General features: G+C 41.7%; 2 protein-coding genes across 5 annotated transcripts in view; both read right to left on the reverse strand.

Annotated features, from left to right (window-relative positions):
• Positions 1 to 1,425: 1,425 nt before the first annotated feature.
• LOC117387391 (WAP, Kazal, immunoglobulin, Kunitz and NTR domain-containing protein 2-like) lies at positions 1,426 to 3,456 on the reverse strand. The gene is made up of 2 exons (XM_033984892.2): positions 3,271 to 3,456; positions 1,426 to 3,019 (listed from the first exon to the last, which is right to left on the reverse strand). The coding sequence occupies exons 1-2, from the start codon at positions 3,454 to 3,456 to the stop codon at positions 1,469 to 1,471; spliced, it is 1,737 nt and encodes a 578-aa protein (XP_033840783.1). The 3' UTR covers positions 1,426 to 1,468.
• Positions 3,457 to 7,811: 4,355 nt separating this feature from the next.
• Positions 7,812 to 17,308, reverse strand: part of abcc3 (ATP-binding cassette, sub-family C (CFTR/MRP), member 3) — a 67,150-nt gene continuing 57,653 nt past the window's right edge. For all 4 annotated transcript variants that reach the window (XM_033984236.2, XM_033984234.2, XM_033984237.2 and 1 more), the window contains exons 26-31: positions 15,629 to 15,730; positions 13,673 to 13,819; positions 12,565 to 12,723; positions 11,549 to 11,715; positions 10,680 to 10,874; positions 7,812 to 10,476 (exon numbers count right to left, since the gene is read on the reverse strand). In XM_033984236.2, coding sequence (XP_033840127.1) covers positions 10,365 to 10,476; positions 10,680 to 10,874; positions 11,549 to 11,715; positions 12,565 to 12,723; positions 13,673 to 13,819; positions 15,629 to 15,730 — 882 coding nt within the window. In that variant the 3' untranslated portion in view covers positions 7,812 to 10,364. The remainder of the gene's footprint in view (positions 10,477 to 10,679; positions 10,875 to 11,548; positions 11,716 to 12,564; positions 12,724 to 13,672; positions 13,820 to 15,628; positions 15,731 to 17,308) is intronic.

A 17,308-nucleotide genomic window follows, 5' to 3' on the forward strand; every position in this document is an offset into this window, starting at 1 on the left:
TCCCCAGGCCTCTGCACCGCACACTGGGCCTGTCCCGGGATGGGCCTGCACGGGGAGCTTCAGGAGAACCTCAGCAATGACCTCGTTCACCTCTCCACCGCTGAGGCTAACGTAGACGCTCTGCTGCCCTCATGTGCTGGCTATCAACACTGCTTTCTAGGTCTGTATAAGCTGTTAGCACGTTGAATCTGCATGTTTTGACACAGCAGACTTGTTCTTTTCACATCTGAGGGCTAGACTGTACCGCTTATTCTCAGCTAGTTACTTTTTTGAAGTGCTCTACTGTGTATTTAAACTGCACACACCTTCACTAGAATCATTTGGATAATTTCAGCCCTGGAATTGCCAATCTTTACTGAACAAATGCTCATCTTGAAACCTACTGCTTCATGACATCACAAGTTGGAACACAGGAGTTTGAGCTTTGGAGATGTAAACAGACTAATAATAAAGGATTACTCATGTGTGAGTAACCCTGTGTGGATGAAATAAGGAAATAATATTGTAACATGGCTAAAAGCTCCATAGGAGTCATGATAAAACCGTTAACAAACACACTGAAGGGACTTTTTGATAAGATACAAATGAAATCAAATATTGCTTTTACTGATATTAATTATAGTTGTTATTAAAATTGATTTATTCATAATTACAAAAACTATTTACATGATGTAAAAGTGTAGGTCCACATTGGTGTCTTTGGTTCTCACTCTCCTCATTGTGGGCTGCCAGTTTGTAATGAACCCAAAGGTCTCTGATGTGTCCTCAGTGTATGATCCGTTAATGGCATTCCAGGCATGGAACAAGTTTGTTTTCTGTACGCTGCTCTCACTTAGTGATTGAAGGTGCGGCTGGGCCTCTCTTTGTTGCGGCGCTCCAACAGCTGCTGGAGTGTGCTGGCCTCCCGGGGGTTTAGCCCGTAAACCAGCTCCACACAGGGCTGCTTCGGCCTGTAGAGGTGGATGGGAGAAACAGAGTGTGGGATGGAGAACACCCCTAAAGCCTCCTGTTGGCACGCCATGAAACGCATAACTCTCAGAGGGCTCCATGTGAGCCTACCGCCCGGCTCCTCCACCAATTACAGCCCACCACAAAGGCTGGGCACAGGGCACACATTTTTACAATCCCACAGACTGTGCAATCAAAGCTTTGTTTAACACGTTGTGTGGTCACCAGCTCACAGCCACTTATATCCCTGTTATACACTAAGATCAATGACTATGTCTGCAACATGTTCCAGAGACTTATACACCCACACCACACCTTTCATTCTTCACACACTTGAACAGAGGCACAAAAACAGTAGAAAAATAATATGATGTAAGCTAATAAATAGCCTTCTATTACAGCTAATATCCCAACACTCTGTCAGGAGGACAGTATTATACATTCATTTAAACAAATGCAGCATTTTGTGTCAATCTGAATAGTTATTTCCTTGAAATAGAGCATCCAGACTGACAGAAGTCTATTGGGGACTGTTGGTAATAGCACGCAGAATGTCACATGTGTTTTTAGATATGACCTCTTTGAGCTTCCGTACACGTCGTGGACTGGATGCTCCCACAAAGCTCTCGGGTTGCAGCACGGCCATACCATCACTGACGCTGCCCATGATGATGACTGGGCCCTCTGCTGCTGCCCCCGTGATGTTGGGACAGGGGCAGGTCCAGTCCATGTTCAGGAAGGTGACCTCCAGAGGCTCTGTGCCAAAGAAGCGCAGGCCCATCTTCTCGTCCTTCAGAATCTCCTCCACAGTGACCAGGGCATGGCCCGAGTTCTTCTCCTCTGTCAGTTCGCTCATGCGGCCCACAATCACAAAGTCGCTCCTGCAGAAGCTGGTCACCATCTTACCGCGGGGCTTGCAGATCTTACAGTGCTGGTTTTTGGGGAAGGGACACATTTCTTCACAGGCTTCTTTGGACTCAAAGTTGTTGTCGTTGCCCTCACATCCTCCGTAGATGAAGGACTGACACTGGAGTAGAGTGCTGCTGTAAGCCCAGCGTGGCTCGTAGGCCTTACAGGGGCCCTGCAGACTGGGCAGTCCACAGGGGCCCGATAGCTCAGGGCCACAGCAGCGCATACACGCCTCATAAGTGTCAAACAACTTGGGGCCAGGCTGCTCCTGGTGCTGTTCGGGGCCCTGGCAGTGGCTCACAGACAGGCAGTTGTTGGCTTTCTGCTCGTAGTACCAGCTGACCCTCTCCCGCTCTCCAGGGCAAGAGTCTGAGCTGTCAGGGGGCTTCACACACTCCTCGGCGAGGCAGTGGCTCTGATTGGCCCCTTGACTGCGGAGAGGCTGTGGGGGCAGCACAGTGAGGGGGTGGTGAGCTTGCACAGAGCCCGAGGGGTTGAGGGCAATGCAGGTGTAGACTCCAGAGTCCTGAGGCTGTGCGTTGTAGATGACTAGCTGGCCAATGTTGGTGACCACCATGTTGCCCCTCACATGGTTGGGCTTCATGAACACGCGCTCAGCCCCCTCCGGCTGCTGCTTCTCCCATGTTATATCCGGCCTCGGACGTCCAACCACATCACACAGGAAGCTGGCGGTGTCACCCACACTGACTGTCTGCTGCAGAGGGCTGCTGACCAGAGCGGGGGGCTGGGGCTCTGTGGGGGTGGGGGCAGTGGTGTGGAGAGGGGCTGTGGTGGGACGCCCAGTGGTGGCTCGGGGCAGGGTCGGGCTGGTGTTGGGCCAGCTCAGGTGGAAGCAGGTGACCACTGCCAGGCTGATACCTTTGGAGCAGGCCTCTGCGTCCATGTAGCACTTGTTGTAGTAGGTCATCCCGTCAGAGGCACAGGTGAAGTGAGGCTCTCTCTCACAGCGGTCCCTACACTTGCATACGGGCTGCCCATCCCAGATGTCACACACAGAGCCCTGCTGGGAGCACATGAAGCTGGCACAGCTGGCCTGTGTGGGCATGCCCACAGGACCCTTGGTCCCGTCCATATACCGTGCGGCCACACAGCTGCGGTTTCCACACACATTCTGACAGCACTTCTCTGACGGCTCACACTCCTGCAGGAACACACAACCACAGCTGGTTCAGATTTAGTTACAAAGAAGCAAGATAAGGATTAACTAGGCTGTATGTCACTGATTAAAAACCACCTATGTAAAATGTGATGTAGCCTACAGTTGATTTTAACGGGCAGATGGTGAAAAACGCTTTTTAAATAATTCTGATAAAGGCTGGAGTTTACCTTCTCATAAATATGATAAAGGCTGGAGTTTACCTTCTCATAAATATGAAAAAGGCTGGAGTTTACCTGGTCAGAGAGGCATTCGCGCGTGCACGTGCTCATGGCGTCCACCCACAGGTTGGGGTTCATGTCGTTGGGGCAGATGCCCGGGTGGGTGTAGGTGACGGCGGGCACCGCTCCGAGCTGCCACTCCATCCACATGGACGCGCACGCCAGCATCCAGACCCCGCGCGTAAACAGCCTCCAGCACATGTCCGCAGTGCGCACGGGAGCCGCGGGGAACGAAGTACGAGCAAAGTGATGAAAAACCTAGTGTAAAGTTTATCTAGAGTTTAGGAGCGCGACAGGCGCAGAGGGGCGCTGCAGGTGGAGTGTGTCTGTGATCCTGCTCCCTGCTCTAAGGAGCACCATCCCGCCTCTGGGGCTCTGGAGATGCTCGGGAGGGTTTGGTCTGATGCGGGCTCTGGGCTGGCGGCACCTGCTCGAGCCGCTTAACCCTCTGTGTGCCGGGACACATAGGGGGAGACATTATGTCATTATACACAGAACTAAAGCAAATGTTAGTCAGGATAAGAACTAATCACTTAAACTAGACACATTATGCGATTTTGTTTTGGTATAAAGTAAAAAAACAACACATAGACCTCCACCTCTTCATAGTGAAATTCCACCTACCAAGGAGTAACATAAAATGTATGGGCTTTTATTGTTGAAAAAACCCCTGTGTACACAGTGTTTTACACACTGCATGTGTGACACAGTAGCCTAATTGCAGGAGCAGTGGGTGGAGATGGAGGAACAGCACAATTCGTTACGCAAAGTGATTTACGCGATTTTACAAAATAAGAAAAATATTAAAATCACAATCCAAACAAATCAAAACATAAATAATCATCATAAAATGAACATTAAAAGTGAAAAATGCAGAATAAAAACCTTTCAGTCATATGCACAGCTAAACAGTTTAGATTACATAAAGATGTGCAGTGAGTGACACCTCTTGCTCTGGACTTTTACCCTACATGCTGCACAAAGCCTGCTTTTGTGCAGTCATTTATATAACTGCACACATGTGGCAGCACATGAAACTGGTGTGGACCCTCTTCTGCTCAAACAGCTCCCACAGGAGGAGAGAGCACACAGTACCACCGTGTCCTGCTCCTGAAGATCAGGAGGGGTACAGGTACAAGCAGGTCAGGAGTTTAGTCCTGTGCCCAGAGGAAGTCAAACATGAAATTATGCCTTACCCGTTTAATGCACTTTACAGGCGAGTTAAAGCAACTCACTGCTACACTGTGGTTATTATTCATTCGCTCTGTACTTTGTGGTAGTAAGCTATTGCTGTAGCCACAGCTGCTCTGGGGCAGATTGACAGAAGTGAGGCAGCCAATCTACGCCATCGGCCCCCCTGACCACTACAACCACTACCAGTCGCTTACACACACATACACACACCTATGTACATAAACACACAAGGTGGGGCTGAGAACAGGACTTGTGCTTGTTACTTCCTAGACATCATTCTTTGACTGTGCCCATTGTTTTTTGCCCCTGGCTCAAATATGCAAATCCCACATTCCAGCAGCATGTGTCAGAGCTGCAGACAGATAGTGCTCAAGGCCACACTAGGGTACACTCACAGACGTGTTCTTCTGACGATAAAGGGATTCCTGTTGAGTACAGACTCTGCTTCAGGCAAAGGGTTATTCAAGGACTCGTGCCCCAGTCCAACCACACTGCTGTGATCTGTGCTTCCACTGACTGGAGGCACCTGTGGGAGGCTTCCTCCCAGTACCAGCCCTAGTGCACCAAGATGAGGTGTCCTGTGCACTCGCTGCACTTTTCATTGGGCCCATTCTAATCTTCAAACAAGTTTCAGAAGTGACCAGAGAAAGCCACAGAAGTTTCAGAAGTGATTATTATTATTATTATTATTATTATTATTATTATTATTATTATTATTATTATTATTATTATTATTATTATTATTATTATTATTATTATTATTATTATTATTATTATTAAGATTCATTCATGTATTTAGATTCTCACACCTGTTACACATTTCAGGGGTGATCAGAGAGTGTCACATGTTTCAGGAGTGATCAGAGAGTGTCATTCATGCTTCAGGAATGAGATTCATAGGTATTTAGATCCATAAATGTACAGGTTTTTAGATTCTTACTTCTGTCCCGTGTTTCAGGATTGATCTTTCTTTCTTTCTTCTTTATTTGTCAGGGGCCATGTACAAATTCATTAATCTTACAAAAGAAAAGATGATTTGTACCAGATTTAGCTACAGCTGCTTTCCATGTGCAGTCCCTGAGCAGTGAACACACATTAAAATACACATTTCATTACAATTACAGTGTAAGACTAACTTAGTTCATCGTTAACATCAGCAGTAAAATACAATGAAATGTGCCCATGTCCAATAGGTGATTTTTCCTATGGTCCAAACCAATATATATATTAAAAAAATCATTATCTGCAGGTTTTTACAGTGAATACAGAACATTACAATTTAACTAGACTGATGTGAACACATGATTATCGAAAATGTACTTTTTTCACATTTCTAGTCAAATTAGTCAAATCTACAGACAATTTCAAACTGTCTGGAGCTGATTCCACTGTTGGATGGTTTGAAAAGAAAAGGCTCGTTCACAGAGGACCGAGTTGATTGGGTAGTTTGTTCAAGAATTTTCACATTTCAGGAGTGATCAGAGAGTGGCATGCATGTTTCAAAAGTGATCAGAGTCTGTCACCTTTTCAGGAGTGATAAGAAAATGTTAAACATGTATCAAGAGTGATCAGAGAATGCAATATATGTTTCAGGAGTGATAAGGGAGTGGCACACGTGTTTCAGGAATGATCAGATAATATGTGTATTTCATGAGTGATCAGAGAGTGTCACATCATTCAGGACTAATCAATGAAGTGTCACACATGTTTCAGGAGTGATCAGGGAGTGCCACACATGATTGGGTGGTGATCAGAATATGTCACATGTTTCAGGACTGCTTTGAGAGTGTCCCATGTGTCAGGAGTGATCAGAGAGTGTCACGTATTTCAGGAGCGGTCAGGGAGTGTCACAGGTTTTAGCAGTGATGAGAGTATTGCACATGTTTCAGGAGTGTTTTGAGAGTTTCACATGTTTCAGCCATGATCAGAAAACGTTACACATGTTTCAGGAGTGATCAGAATGTTACGTGTTTCAGGAGTGATCAGAATGTTACATGTTTCAGGAATGATCAGAGTGTAACATGTTTCAGGAATGATCAAGGAGTGTCACATGTTTCTGAAGTGATCAGAGTGAGTCATATGTTTCAGGAGTGATCACAGTGTGTCACATGTTTCAGGAGTGACTTGAGAGTGTCACATGTTTCAAGAGTGATCAGAGAAGTGCCACGCATGGTTCAGAATCAATAGTGATCAGAGAGTGCCACACGTGTTTCAGAAGTGATCAGAGAGTGCCACATGTTTCAGAAGTGATCACAGAGAGCCGCATGTGTTTCAGAAGTGATCAGAGAGTGTCACATGTTTCAGAAGTGATCAGAATGTCACATGTTGCAGACGTGATTAGAGAATGTAACATGTTTCAGGAGTGTCACATGTTTCAGCAATGATCAGAGTGAGTCACATCTTTCAGGAGTGATCAGAATGTCAGATGTTTTAGGAGTGATCAGAGAGTGTCATTCATGCTTCAAGAGTGAGAGTCACAGGTATTTAGATTTATGTTTTATATCTTGTTGATTCACAAACATAAAAGTGTAGGATTGTGGATCATTGAGCTTGAACCAAATAACCTTAAGTCAGTGACAGTACCAGGACTGACCATAGGAGGCAGTATACAAAGTAATTCAGGCCATTTAAGCCTTGTCCAGACGTCATCTGACCCTCCTGCCCGGCTGTAATCATGAAATGTGGGATTGTAGAAATTTTGACTGAAATGAACTATTTCTTAAATGTATCCTTAGACCCCATTGTCCTTATACTCTAACCGAGTATTTATCCATCAATAGGATTTTTTATTGTATATTTACCCTTTATTTAACCATGAATATATTGTGTAAAAGAATATATTCTGTAAACAGCCTAGTAATAAAAATAGGACCATCAACTTCCTGTTTGCAGAATTAATAAGTCTTGGATCATAGTTGGATTTCTGCAGTCAGTGGATTTTCATTGACTTGTTCTTGTTATTGACAATGAGACGGTTAAGTGAGGAAGTTAGTGAAGTGTGCAGGTGTAGGGCGTATGTGACATTTTGAGTATTTAAGCCTCAAATGCAGGACAATGCACAGACAATTACTCACACATGCAGGAATCAATTGAAATGCAACTTTGAAGAGCAATATAAAAGCTCATGTAAGTTGATTTGACATGTCTCCTTTAAGAACATAAACTCCAGCATGTACTAGCCTTGAACTATGTAGTATTGTACCAAGTAAAAACGCGCAAGGAGTGTGAGCGCTCTCTGCTGGATATTATGTGCATCAGCCACACATGGATATTTATTTCACACAGCTTCCCATAAGGTTAGAGCTCATCTAATAAACATCTAATAATCAGTGTAATGTGAAAGTAAAAAACAGTACACACAATCATAGTCAATTTTTTTAATAAAGGCATTGTTATATTTCATATTTTGGTGGCTGACAATTCAAGTCTTTAAAGAATTGTTTCACAAAAGAATCTTACATAAAACATATAGCAAACTTCCCTAGCAGAGACATTCCTTTAACTTAAATAATGGTAGAAAAATAAGTGGGAGTGTCACAAAACGCTCAGTGTAGTACAGTGGCACAGTATTCTCTGGAGTAGAAAAACATAAAATACAAAAGTTGCAATTGTTTTCAGCATAAAGAGTAGACGTCAGTGATACATTCTGGCTTACTTCATCACACTGGCAAAAGGCACTAAGGGTCAGGCTTGGCTCACGATTTGTCCAGTACTCAAGTCGATTTACGGGTCAGGTCAGTGCTACATCGCAACTTATCCAGAGCTGAGAGCTAAACACTGCAACGGACATTATGGCAAAACTGGGCGCGTAGTACTCAAGTTACATTTACTTGAGTATTAATAAAATTGTGCTTCTCAGAGTTATGTTTACAGACCATACTTTTAATCCAGTTTGAGTAATATATTTGGCAGTGTAACAGTACTCTTACTTGAGTAAAAGTTTTAGTTATTCTTCCCACTGTGAGTGAAAGTAGTGACAGAAGCTTCATGTGGACAATACAAAATGATTTGAACTTGAACTTATGTTTCTTACACCGCTCCTTCAGATATGATTTAGTTTTTTCTCATTTTTGTGTGTTATCTTTTAAAAATACCCAATTTTTTGTTTGTCCTTACATTTTTTTTTATGCTTGAGTAACTTCCTGAACTTCTTAAGTAGTTTATGTTAAAGAAGACCTATTGTGCTTAAGCCTGCTATACAGTTATTACCTATGACACCCATGTGCTGCATCCCCTGCATAGTCTTAGTGAGGACATCTCCAGTTAATTGTTGACAACTATGACAGAATTTATCCTTCTTAACCAAGGAAACTGATCATGTTAAACTTGTCTGACAGAAGTGGTATGCACTTGTCATTTTATCTCAGCCAGCTTCTTTCCAGGCTGTCCTTCTTAGTCCTATTAAACTCCTTGTGAGGAAGCAGAGTCAGACTTTGGCGGAATAACGTGCTGCCTCAGACATCCAGAGTCTCTCCCCTTTCTTTACAACTCAAGGACTCGTTAGGACAAAACTTATTTCCCCAAACACCATGGATCATTATGTTATATTTTGGACATGTTAAATCACAATATTATTATAAAACAACTTAATAAACGAAACAACTCCGCTAGACTTCTGCGTTAAAAGACAACGGTGCCCAATGGGAGTTGACGTTGCCGTACGCATCATCACAACAAAGCCGTGTAGCTGTTGGCCCCTTTGATGGACAGCTACGCATTACACTAGTGAGCCACAGATTTTTTTCTTCATTTGTACCAAAATGACTACGCAATGCTGCCGAATCCTATGCGTATCACTGATTTAGAAAATAAAAATTTAAAACAAAATAATCATAGAGCAGTGGGCGCATACTGGTAGCGGTGAAAATGAGGATTGATGGGCAAAATGGCAACTTGAAAGTAAGTGATTAAACATGAATCATTCTGAACACAACTTGGGGTGAGTCAAATATTAAGAAAATTTATATTTAAAAAAATCTAACTTGTGATAGATTATTGAGAGTTCAAAACTGATTGTGTCATATGGCCCAGGCCTTATGTGATGTCTCTTGCTCTTGTTTAGCTCTCAGTCCTTGATGTGTGAAATCCTAGCGTGAGTTCAGACAGAGTAACGCCACCGGAGCCAAGTCTGGAACGGTCCACAGCTGACCTCCCCGAGCTCCAGTGCCCAAGCTGGAGAGAGGAGGACGTTCTGGGCCCTGGGCTGTGAGGCTAGGTCACGTTCTGTGGAGGTAGGTCTCTATGCTAATTTGTGCTGAGTTCTCCTATGCAGCTCCAGAGAGAAACCAGGGTTAGGCCTGTCACAATATTTACTATAGCAACTTACTCAATATATGGACATTGAATTATGTGACGTACAAGATGAAAACACTTTAAAAAAAAAAGTAATAATCTCCCAGTGTACAACAGTTAAGATTTTGGGTCTTGTTCTCCCAACTGGTTTATAAAAAACATCTGCTCAAAATCTGTAAACTGCAAACAGTTTTAATATATTAAAAATTAAAAGAAGGTATTATATTTTGAATTGTAAGTACTTAAAATGGTGCCATGGTGCTGCAGTATTGTCTGCAGATGTGTTAATGGTGCTGTACCTTAAAAATGTGACATAATGGTAAAAGAACCACTAGCATGCTAACAGAACGTCAGTCTTACTTCCTGGTTCACAAATGATAAAAAAAACAAACACAGACGTCTCATTTTGACCCTAAGAGCTGCTTATGCAATATACCTGTACTGGGGCAAACATTTTTCATGTTATTTTCATGTTATTTTCAATATTGTGACAGGCCCACCACGGGACCAGTGGATAGCCTGCTTCATAGTGACTTTGTTTAGTTTGGTCTGTCTAAGGTGCTCCAGTCTGAAAGCCCAGGGCCTGGTCTGGTCCTATCACATGAGGGGAGCAGAGAGGTGCGTTACTGAGCCAGTCCGGCGTCTTTGGCCATGCCGTAGAAGATTCCCCTCTGAGACATGAGATTAGCTGGAGTGTCGAACTCTGCGATTTTTCCCTTATCCAACACCAGCACTCTGCAAATGCATCCAGACCATTAGCATGTGAAAATGAAGCGATTTAGTAACATGGACAGAACATAGTCACAAAATTGGACAACTGGTTTTAAAAGAACAGTGTGTAACTTTTCTGTTGGTCTGTTAAAGGGTCCAACACCTGCTTGTCTCCATTTAGTCCACAATATGGCATTACATGTATCTGTCTGTGTAGGGCTGTGTACCTGGTGTAGTCCATGATGGTGTTGAGGCGGTGGGCGATGGTGAACACAGTGCACTCGTCAAACTGCGTGCGGATAGTGGACTGGATCAGGTCGTCCGTCTCCAGGTCGATAGCAGCCGTGGCCTCGTCCAGGATCAGGATCCGTGTTTTCCTGAGGAGAGCGCGGGCCAGGCACACCAGCTGCCTCTGCCCCACGCTAAAACACGAGTCACACACAGAGCATTAAAGCACATGCAATCATATCAAAACAGCAAGTTGAATGGTCGCTGATGGTGCGGTCCAGTTGCTGTGGATATCGGGGTCATTTGCTGTAATCTGGCTGCAGAACGTGACCTACACAATGAAAACCTATGGTGATTTTTGCAATTGTCAAAAAAAACACTTTAAGGCCAGAAGACAGCTCTAGTCTCCAACGGGGGAACATTTTGAGAAGCAGCTGTGGATTTTTAAAGTTTGTGCTAAAGTTTGATTGACAACTTGACATATCAGTTATCTCACATCAATCTGATTTTTACTCTTTTAAAAACGTATCAAACAGAATTAATTTTAAACTCTTTCCTCCCTCAACACATTCCTATAGCACATTCCTTTAAGCACGTTCCACAACTTTTAGAAGCCAGGGCAGGGTTTTACGGCACACCACTTCTAGCAACAACTAGCATGCTAATGACACACTTCCTGGCTCTTGGATGACAAAAACACTTGCAAACACAGTGGTCTCATTTTGCCCCAAAGACCTGCTTTTATGATATATCTGTACTTGGGCCAAACTACTTTTACTTTATTACAATCACATACAGACCAGTCAAATCACATCAGAATAGTGTTAAGAAATGCCATATGTTCTTTATTGTTCCAAATCTGTCTCACCTGAGGTTCTCCCCGCCCTCAGCACACTCCAGCTGCAACTGAGCTGGCTGGTTGCTCACAAACTTGTGCAGGTGGGCGTGCTCCAGAGCCTTCCACACCTCCTCATCACTGTATTTGTCAAACGGGTCCAAATTCATGCGCAGAGTCCCCGAGAACAGCACAGGCTCCTGAAGTCAACATAAAACAGGCAGCTTTATTTAAAACTATGCACTCAAAGGGCCTGTACCTCTCTTACATATTCTGAGCATCCCAAAGTTAGCAACAAGTCGCATGCTAACAGTGCACTTGATTATTGAACAATAAAATGTTTTAAAGCATTTTATCTGTTTTTCATGTTTTCAAAAAAATCAGGTACTGTGCCTTTAAATCAAATCAACGTCTAGAGCTGTATCTTTTCACCAAATAGCAGCTCTTATATTTCTTACAGGTCAGATTGTCAGAATTTTTTTAAACAATTACACAACATCCAGCTTTATCCTACACGACCAGTCAAAAGTTTGGGCATAAGTTCTCATTCAATTATTATTATTTTTGTTTACTAATTTCTATATGTTGATACACGCTGAATACATCAAATATATGAAGCAAGATTTTATTTTATCTTTTTTTTTAAAAATAACTCTAATTCTAAATATAAAGTTTTATATTTTAGTTTCAGAGAGGTCACCGTTTGCTGTCAACGAGCTGCAAACCTTTGTCCTTCTCTCAATGAGCTTCATGATGAAGTCACTTCACTGCTGTGTCTGATCAGGGTTCATTAGTGGAATGCTAAGTGTAAAAAGCAGTGATCAAAGCAGAGTAATGCTGTTTTGAAGAATCTAAAATATAAATCATGATTGAAGTTATTTCACACTTTTACCACATTCCATATGTGTCATTTGTGGTTTTGATACAGATATAAATTCTCACTCAAGATAAGTATAATCATGAAAATAAAAAAAATAAAAAAAACAAAAACATTCAATGATAAAAAAGTGTGTTCAGACTTTGGACTGTAGTGTACATGTGTAATGCACCTGAGGGATGATGGTGAGTTTGGAGCGTAGGTCGTGCAGGCCAATCTCTGCTATCTTCACGTCGTCGATGGTGATCTCTCCTCCTGCTGCCTCTAACAGGCGGAACAGGCACAGGGTCATGGAGGACTTTCCTGCTCCGGTCCGACCCACTATCCCAATCTGCACCACACAAAACACACAGCTTACTTCTTTTCACCACCTCTATGTGCTTTAGCCGAGAGGTCTACAGCCAATACTCTGTCAGTAAAAGCATGAGGTTTGGAGCAGATGGAAGACTTTGGAGGAGGAAAGACAATTTTCTGTGTTAAATAGCAATGGTTAAAATTCTGTACAAAAAAACTCATTGCGCTGTTTTACTTTAAAGAGGTATTATATTCACAACTGAACCTGGGTTGCCAGTGCCTTAATTTGCAGATAGAGGAAAAATACAAGTTTTTCTCATTCTCACTGTATGGACAGGCCTCATGTGAAAGCTCAGAACCTCCAGAATTCACTCACTGAGCTGCAAAGGCTGCACTAGCACTGATTAATGATTGGCTGCAGGTGCTGGGGTTTAGGTAGTGACGGTTTAGATCAAAAAGAGTCCTTTTAGGTTTAAACCAACTGGATTTGAGCATCGAAACTGGCAACACAAATGAGAGATTAATGTGAGGCTCATTCTGCTCTCTGACTGGATAATCATCTTGAGAACAAAAACACCAAATCATAACATAAACACTTTGGCCATCACATCCAGTGTTTTTATAATCAAGCATAAATCAGCACTGCAACTGTTTTCAGTAAAAGCTATTTTGAAAATGTTTACCTTGACATAGGTAGGTCATGTTTATGAAATTGAAATCTTATATACACTTCCATTAATACGGCTCAAAGACTAATTTTTTTGTTAGGACAATTAAGTGAAGTGAAGTGCTAAACTATGCCTACAAGTAATCTAAGTCTATAAGTGTATGTATACCAGTGGAGCTCACAACCTAAACAATTAAGCACGCACAAATGAAACACAACTTCAGCCATGTTTTCAGTGATTATAACCTGATTCAAAGCTAAAGTAATGTTTGTTAAAAGCCACATTTCCTGCTTTAGCCTGATGAAAAGGAGTGCAGACCTTCTCTCCTCCTTTGACGCTCAGGCTGAGGTTCTTGAGCACCAGGTCGAGTCCCTCCCTGTATCTCACGCTGTAGTCTTTGAACTGCACATTCCCTTGCAGCGGCCAATCAGGAGGCGGCTTCTTGTCTTCGATCTCCCATGGCGCCTGGGGACACAAACACAGCTCTCCTGAACAACTCATTAAGTGCGTTCTAATTTGTTTATCATTCTCAGACATGTAGCAGCCAAATGTTTATCGGACCCGCGGGATGGACTTAGTGGTCAAAAACAAATGTGTTCACTAAAGACTCTAGCAGCTAAAGGCAGAACGCTGTGTACTGAACACATGTGTTGTGCAACAGGCTGGCACTGCTGAGGATGTTATAACAAGTAGCAGTAGTTCAGAGGACTGGGAATGTGTGCCCAGTTAAAAGTAATGGTAAATATATTAGTCAATCAATCACAAGTATTTACACATTTGGACATTTTAGAAAAATTTGATGGCTAACAATGTACACAGATTTGTACTTGAAGTAACACAGCATAACTCTCTGCAGGTGGCACTTCACCTGCGTCATTCCATGGAAATGGAAAGTTAAAACCACACTTAAGAACATTCTCAGTGGAGATAGATAAGCTTTATGCCATACTGTGGAACATTATAGCCAAAGGAACAACATTTCCATGGAAACAAGCAGGAGGAGGCCCTCCTCCCGACTACATAAGACTCAGGCTTGTGGAAATACAAGCCCATTCAGTAATAATTCATGTTTTTCTACATTTTTCAGTGCAATAAAAGCTCCAAAAGGAAAACCAAACAAGCATACTTTTATTTAAGTCTATATTTTGGATAAAAAGTTGGTGTGGCTTTAAGTCATTAAAGTATAAAGTATGTAGTAAATGTATACATAAATATGCTACTCAAAGTACTCATTAGTACTCACTTTTTTAGCAATTGTAGGAGCATTTTAGAACTTTTTAGTTTAGAGTCTTTTATACAAAACTGGATTAATTAAACAGTTTAAAACAGCATTCTGCACATGGTCTGAGCTCTGGCCCATCAGAGCAGGTGATGCAGTGCTGTGTGTTTGTAGCTTTAAACTTCAGAAAGAAACAGAGGGGAACTGTGGATTGGGACTAGGGCTACACTCAGTAACCTCTGTGATTTAAAATGTAATGACTATAAGTCGCTCTGGAGTACAAGTTGCACCAGCCAAAAAATGCATAATAATGAAGAAAAAAACAAAAAAAAGTCGCACTGGACTATAAGTCACCTTTTTTGGGGAAATTTATTTTAGAACATCTGAGACCAAGAATAGACATTGTTTTGTCTTTAAAGGCAATTTATAATAATAATAATAAATCTGAGAACCACAGGCTGAATATCAGTACATCACGCTAACATAACACATTTATATTTAATCAGCTACATGAAGCACAGACAGAACTGAACACGTGTCTGGTTTGTTAATGTAAAATATTAACAGTTAATCAAATAATTAAAGCAGAAAAAACAATCTAAAAAGTTTACTCTCGATCTCACTCCAAATCTCTAAATCCATTTAACTTTTCATCCTTTGGAACAACTCCACCAACTCCGGAGGTAGACGGGGGCATTTTTTCAGTCTTTCTCAGATGTCTTTTAAATTACCGTAATGGTGACATTTTTTTATTTTTATTGGTACAGGAGCAGTAGATACTGGTACAGAAGCCTAGAGAGCACTTGTGCAGGTGTCACTGTGTCAGTAACAAAGATGTGAAATTATATACAGTATTTTAATAATTTCACATATAAGTCGAATCTGAATATAAGTCGCACCCCCGGACAAACTATGAAAAAAGTGCCAAGTACAGTTACAGGGATATTTGTTATTAGTAACTTTCCAGCCCTGACAAGTACTTATACTTCATAGCTCGGTGTCGTTTGACCTCAATGTGTATTTGATTGTGGTTAAATTCCTGAATAAAAACTCACCTCAGTCTGTGTCTCGGAGTACTCCTTCACTCTTTCCACTGCCACAATGTTGTTCTCCAGGTCAGAGGTCATGCGCACCATCCAGTTCAGAGACATGGTCACCTGCGGGAAACAAGATGTTAGATTATTTATTATTCACTATATAGAACGTATGAACTAGTGTTTTCACAAACTGACTGCCCTTGGTGAGCGGTCTGTGATGTGAGATGAAAAGACAGTATCCAGTATTCAAACACGTAAAACACCAAATATTCATTTTAAAGGGCCCAAACAGAGCTATTTTTGATCTATATTATAATGTTTCCTCATCAAATGTTTAACAAATCCTGTATATTTAGGCTGTGTTCTTCTCTCCACCTTGTGATGTCATGTGGTAATACAGGAAGTGCTCCACTGTGTTTTTAAACTCCATACACCTTCACTGGAATCATTTAGATGAGTTCAGCCCTGGAATTGCCAAACATTGCTGAACACAAAGTAAAGTGTAGCTGTTAACTTGAAAACTACACAGTGTATGACATCACAAAGTGGAACAGAGCATTTTCAGCTCGTTACTCAAACTTGTTTGAATGAAACACAACTCCAGATATGTTTTTGATGAGGTAACAGCATTATAACACGGCTTAACGCTCACAAAAGTCAATTTTGTGTAATACAAGACCTTTAAAATCTATTCTGAAACAAGTAAGCTGTTGATTTGAGCTAAAATGGGTCAGAGAAATAGAAAAGTCAGGCCAATTTAAAAGCACATTTGGCAAGTCAGAGAAAATTTGTTCATTAGAAATACTGGTGTATATAAACCCATACTACACAATATACTCTAGTACTTATATCGGTAAAATTATTTAATACAAATCTTTTCCTGTTTCATTTCTGGTGGGGAATGGGATGGATTAAAATACATTCAAGTACAAATAGCATGTTTTCACTCTTGCAATGTAAATAAGCTCTTTTGGCCAACTAAATGTACTACAAATTAGGCGTGGGCAATATGCCAAAATAAATCACAATTTTCTCAAGGCAAGATCACGATTCAGTTTGTATCATTAAGGCGTATCTTAAGTCACCCACTGCTTCTGCGCGTCACTGTGATTGGTTAAATCCACTTGTCAGAGATTTGTCATACATTACATAAATTGGGGCTACTTTCGTTAACTGGATCAAAATTTTACATACAAATCCTCTCTCAGCAGTGCTTACAAATGGTTTACATCCCTCTTACTTTCCTATTTTTAGAGGAACCAGGCAGAATAGATAATAATATTAGTGGCTTTAAAAATGCAGATAGAGAACATAAGATCACACTCAGATGACACGTAGATGACATTCTGCTGGTTGTGACGGAACCTGATGTGTCTGTGTTTTGCTTTGTTGAGAAAATTAACACCTTCAGCTACTTTTCAGGTTACAAAACACATTTTACTAAAGGTCCTTTTCCTTTCAAGTGGTATTTGGGAATACATGTAACCCATGAACTGATGTATAAAGCCAAATTTCTTCCTTCACTTGATCATATTTGGCATAATCTGGAGAAATGTAACAGCCTTCCAATCTCTTGAATTTCCCGAATTGCACTATTGAATGAATAGTGGGGAGAACATGAAGGAACGCTCTTCCCAGGTTGCTTTATTCATTACAAATGTTTCCAGTTTTGTTGTCCCATAAGGAGATTGAACAGTG

This window comes from Periophthalmus magnuspinnatus, chromosome 19, assembly GCF_009829125.3.
Source record: "Periophthalmus magnuspinnatus isolate fPerMag1 chromosome 19, fPerMag1.2.pri, whole genome shotgun sequence".
NCBI lineage: Eukaryota > Metazoa > Chordata > Actinopteri > Gobiiformes > Gobiidae > Periophthalmus > Periophthalmus magnuspinnatus.